The sequence below is a fragment of the Hyalella azteca genome, unplaced genomic scaffold (assembly GCF_000764305.2).
Source record: "Hyalella azteca isolate HAZT.00-mixed unplaced genomic scaffold, Hazt_2.0.2 contig9052, whole genome shotgun sequence".
In the NCBI taxonomy this organism is placed as follows: domain Eukaryota; kingdom Metazoa; phylum Arthropoda; class Malacostraca; order Amphipoda; family Hyalellidae; genus Hyalella; species Hyalella azteca.
In genome coordinates this window covers 21456-27348 of record NW_025939132.1, presented here as the reverse complement: position 1 = coordinate 27348, position 5893 = coordinate 21456, and the positions used below count along the sequence as shown (strand labels likewise).

General features: G+C 38.7%; 1 protein-coding gene across 1 annotated transcript; it reads left to right on the top strand.

Moving 5' to 3' along the window:
* Nucleotides 1-831: 831 nt before the first annotated feature.
* LOC108673851 lies at nt 832-3116 on the top strand (the record flags this gene model as incomplete). Its single annotated transcript, XM_018161728.2, has 6 exons — nt 832-861; nt 1015-1222; nt 1431-1559; nt 1677-1944; nt 2110-2205; nt 3026-3116. Coding segments are annotated over 4 exons (387 nt in total), but the record flags the coding sequence as incomplete, so codon positions are not given.
* Between the last annotated feature and the right edge of the window lie 2777 nt (nt 3117-5893).

The window sequence follows — 5893 nt, the reverse complement described above, 5'->3', positions numbered from 1 at the left end:
ACGTTACATAAGCTATGATAGTTACGTAAATAGATCGGCAAACAAGGATTATGTTATGTTGTCAAGCGCTAGGCCTGTGCTAATATTTGGAATGTTTTGGTAACTTATATTTAAACGTATTTACATTACAGTTGGTTTTAGGTAATGATAAATAAAATTCATGGACAGAAAATAGCGATTTCCAATTAACGAGTAGCTGTTCTGAACTATAATGGCTAAAATTTACAACCATTCTTAGAAAATGACTTGCGGGGGTAACTCAACGAAATATATGTACATGGTCGTTGGAAATATCTGTACAACGCTACATCATTCAATGTTGTTCACTTCAGCGTTATGCATAATTAACGCTATTCATATAATTCAGAAATTGCCTCGGTTACAAAATGAGGTCTTCACCATGAATAATGCATTGAGTCACTGATACATATTTTCTATTTGAACTCCATCGACTAAATGTTACGCCAAATTAAATCCCTTCTATAACTTTTTATTGCCATCGCATTTCCACTTTGGTATTGCCAGTCCGGTTTTATTTCTTCATATTTCTGACTGCGTGACAAGTCTTTCGGTCACAAGAGTTTAAGAACTGTTAGTCATTATAAGAATAAATTATTATGAACACATTATTTGAGAAAGACTGGATCGAGCAAACCTGCACGGCAATCTGTACAGGAATCAGAATTTAAACTATGTAACTACCAAATCAATTCTATCCACCTTTTATTCATTAGTTTATTTTGTTCATTGTTTTTTATTATAAGTAAATTTCTATTATATTCTGTACTTACATGTATCCATCTTTTAACATGGTAATTTGATCTTCTGCAGGGAACCGGCACTGATGAGTACACTGTCGCGGTGAGTATGAAAATTTTGCTGGGTAGTTGTCTAAAAACTGTGAAATGTATCCTTTTATATATGAATACGTCTTTTCCGTGTTTTAACGCCATCTAAAAAATAGAATTTACTTTCTTATTCTCAATAAATAATTACGAGTATTGCCTCAAACAGGTCAAGTATCACGGCACCAAGTCTGGCATGTCGTCCTGCACGTCGCGGTCCGTCAACGTCAACTTTCGATCCCTGGCGACGAAGTCAGGCGTCACTTACACGCGTCGCGCAATCACCGCCGCAACCAACGACTGCCTGAAGACCCTGGAGGAGAAGCTCGTGTCCGCGGCCGACCTGCGCTCCTGTGCGGAGCAGGCCGCCAAGACCAGTCAGTGCTGCTTTAAATAGTTTTATGTGATGTGAATGATGAGCCTTCGATTAGTTTAGTTCTCGTGCGTTATACAATTCTTTAATAGCCTTATACCTCTTTGTAAACTATGCATCATGAAGATTATAGAGACCTCAGGTGATGCCTCAGATGCCGATCAAATAATGGTAACCGCCTACCCAATAATTCAGTAGAGTCGTCATTTCAGACCACACGACCTTTGCTCTGCGTGACGGTGTGTGTTGGGGCACCCGCGTGCCCTGGCCCGTGGGTGCCTCCTGCACCTCTGGGGGGGACCACATCATCTACGTCGCCACCCAGCTGGTGGCACCTGCTGGTTAGATGGGGGAATCGTATGGAAAAGTTACTCTTGAATTTAAATTCAAATGGAAAGGGAAATATATGTTGAACTAATTTATTGACCAAGAATTAACACAGTTTTGTCAACCATCAGAGCCTAACGTGTCGAACTAGAGCGTCGGCGCAACGTACAACAACTCGCAAGTGATCTTCAACGTCACCTTCAACAACCAGAGCAAAAGTCGGTGCTTCATCACGTACCAGCTCGAGTTTGACGGCCAAACGAAGGTTGTGTCAAGTGGGGATGCGGTGGCAACAGAAGTCACCGGGTCTTGTCCAAACTTAACTTTCGTGCTCACCCGCCTCTTCGATCATGGGGCAGCCTTGGGGGCCCAGCAGCCTGTACCAAATCCCAGTAAAAGGTGAAAAGAAAACACAAAATTATTGCGAATGATTTTTGCCAAGAATCTCATTTATGAAGTTTGTCTATTACTACGAGTTTCCGCGAATTGACCAGGAGAGATCTTCTTGAAACAATTTACACTCCTTTACTTTAGAAAATTCTAATCCGTGAAATTTGTGCCCAGAATTGCCGGCTCCGGTAATCAACCCTTCAGCACTCACCTACCACTTCACGGTGAATTCGTCCGCAGGCGACTTGTCGTTCGCAGGCGTGATTCAGAGTAAGACGATGCATGTTAAACCAGCGACGTGACGTAATATTTATGGTGCGGAATCATGAGTGGATAGCGGAAATTTGCATTCGTGATAGCTTCTTAGCCTAATTGATTGATTTACGAGTAATGCTGCCACAATTATGACCAGCCTAAAATAAATATACTCTGGACCCTTTAATTTCGTTACTAATCTCATTTATAAAATATGAGAAATATTTCTGAACAACACATCGAAGAGTTTGATGATCGGTCAAGCAAACAGAACAAATTTACATGCAACTTTCGAGTCATATTGGAAGCTTATTGAAAAGCAATAACAGTTTTAAAGTTTCAATCAATTGATTCATTTGCATTACTGTAAATTCTAGGTAAATCGTGGTAAATTTTACTTAAAATCAATCATTTAACTAAAATTGAAGTCAAGAACGAAGATCAGCTGCAGTAAAATTCTATTCTAATCCTGAGTTCGAAGTGAAATTATATGTGAGAATAGAGTAGGAGCCGTGAGCGAAAATTAAGGGTATTTACACAGTTGCTTTGTTTACTCAAAACAGTTGTTATAACTCTTCCTTATTGGATGAAAGAAATCCTCCTTTATGTAGCTCTCCTTTACCATTAAAGGAGAGCTACTTACCAAGTATTTGCTGGTTCTTCTTAAGTAAATCACAGAATGTAAACACAAAATGGCTGTAGTATTCATGATGTTGACACGGCAGGATAATTTTGCCTTTATTTTGGGGAACAAGATCTAAATTGAAATTTTCATGTACTCCGGCTTTTTCCAGTAATGTGGAGGTATTTTCGATGATAAATTTTACTATTACAGGCGATCCATGCAATCTCATCAGGGGCTTTGAGGTGACTTTAACAGAATCGTTCCAGCACTCCAACGACATCGTCATTGAGGTGTCGAAACGCGACACCCACTTGGTCCTGCCCTGCCAAACAATAGATGTGTTAAAGGGGTTACGTACGACCATCCAAACCGTCGACGGGGTGCAGATAAATACGAACTTCCCAACTAAGAGTCCAGGTAAACCAAGTTCAAGGGTCTTGGTCAATTATCAAGTATTTGTAATTTTTGTAATTGTGAAATTCATGAAGCATTCTAGTTTGTGCTATCAAGATAGTAGCTGTCAAGAAATTGTTGTGGCATTGTTTCGTTACAGATACGGAATGAGATACTCCTACAAAATTAGATTTCATTTCACATTGCAAGAACTCGTGAGAAGTAAAAAAAAGATTTGGGGTCTCATCTCGAGACCCCACTCGTCTAGATCTAAAATGTTTTTAGGTTGAAAAACCCCAAAATTTATGAAATTAAAGCTAAATGATTTCATTTTCACTTAAACCAAATGAGCGAATAATTTTTCTATTCTTGGCCGCGATAACACAAAACCTCTTCTAATGAGGATATTCCTCTTGCTTACATTTCACTCGCGCATTATTCATTGAAGCAAATCACGGCAATCGTTACAGGGAAGATCTTGATGGCTCGGCATTAATTATATTGCTATCATGTGAACATTTATTCAGTTAGATTTCTGTCTGATTAAATTGGATAATTTGCCTCTTAGCTGTAATGTTGTTTATCTTCTTTCTGCACTGTTTAATTTACAAAGGAAGTTGAGTAATTTTCTCATGTAACAATAAATGACTGATAAATTTTAACGATCGAGTTTCTTAGATTTATTCTGTCGACGAGTAAGTGGTACTCACGCATTGATAATCAAATATTCTTGTCTAGAACCTCAAAGAAGACGATGAACCTCATGTCTATAAATGGACGTTCAGAAATGATCTGCACTGGCAGCGGTCGTTAAGATGCTACGGCGAATAGGTTACACAATGAAATTATTGAATTTCAGGAACCAGAACCACCAATGAAGAAATAAACTTTCGCTCGAGCCGCCAAGTTGCGTTTGAAATTTTGAGATTTATTATTAAGTTATGAAGAAGTATTAAACTCGCAGCTGTATGTGATAATGTATCTCAGAGGAAAACACTAATACCTACTCAATACCAACAGTTGTAACTGATGACGGCAACTACAGGTTCTACGACAGATTACTAAAGACTTGTGCGTCAGCGTTTACCAAACCGGTTTCTGCCTCCACGACCAACATCACTGCCTTATGTGCGAAGTTCGGACTGCAATCTTTTGGCGAGGAGATCTACTTGGAGAGCTTGGCTGGAATTAGCCAGTTTTACGGAGGTAAACAACCATTTCTAGACTAGAAAGTCCCATCGAACATCAAGATTGGATCCAATTATAGGAGTTATACTTTATTTCAAACAATTTTATTGTCATGAGATCCAATTTCTTCACATTATTGCCGCAAAAATTATTATTATGAGGCTGACGTTCTGGGCATGTCGAGATCCACTTCTTTTCTTCTTTTGGCCCCTTTTGCAAAAAGGGAGAAGTTCTTTTGCAAAAGGGGGCAAAGGATACAAACCATACTAGGCAGGATGACAAGGAAGTCTATTTTAGTCAGTCTGCTGTACTGATTTGTTGCTTTACTGTTCCGTCCTTCCCTTGCTTGCCTGCAATGTACCAGCAAGTACAACTGTTTCTTCTTTATTATTATTCATATGAAGTTGATATAAAATACATTTGGATAGACAGAAAAGTCTTGCCATTGTGCTGACTGGTACTTGCAAGACTTGGTACTTGGTGACTGGTCCTGGATTTAGGCTTGCCCTCATCAGAGGAAATCTTTCGTTGGTCTACTTTCAAATCAGATATACCATAGTTTGTCTTAAACTTCAAACTAGTACCTTGACAGTGTCTCATTCAATTCAAGACTCATTCAATTCCTAGCTTAGTAAGTTGCAGTGTTTTTCTATGCCCTGCATGTCTAATGAACCGTGGCGCTGCTATATTAAATCAGGTAAATGAGTCTGATTTCATACGTTACAATTTCCGCACTTGCGTAAGCATGGTTCGGAGGAGTTGTTTTCAGTGTTACACAGATCATGAATTGCAGCCGTCAGTTATATTTCGGAGTTTGTGATTGGCTGAATTAGAAGAGAATTAAAAGAAGATTTTCATTAAATTTATTAATAATGAAGCTAGATAAATTGTTTTACTGGTAAAAGAAGAATAGCGCCTGTCTTGTCGATCTGCGTAGTCGGTATACCAATGCGTGTGTTGATGCAGGCCGTTATCAGTGTTTCCTCAAGAGCCAGTGAGTAACTCTTCTGATGTTTGGTTCGTTATATATTTGAAATAAAAGGAAATTATTTATAAGGGATTTTTAAGGGGGAGCGTCTACCCCAAAATCTATCTCGGTTATTTACAGACGGATCACGGACGGAACTTGGTACGCGCAAGGAAAACCGAAATCTAAGCCTTTTTTGTTCGTGTAAATTTTTCGAGTAACAAGAACACGAACAACAACAAAGAAAGTAAAAACATCGAGACACATATCATTCGTCGCGTAAAGACCATATCTATAAAATGATATATGTTTTTTTTTTTAATTCTAGTTTTTGTGGGTGTGGAAGCCTTTTTCGGAAATTTTTTGATTTTACCCCCCGCCACGCCCCTTTTTGCAGAATAAAATTCAAACTATAACGGAATAAGAAAAAAACATAAACAATTTTGTACATCTTTTTTTGCGCATTGAATCGTATATGTCTCATTGTTGTTGCTTCAAAACTCTAGGAGGAGATAGGTTTGCCGTGACAG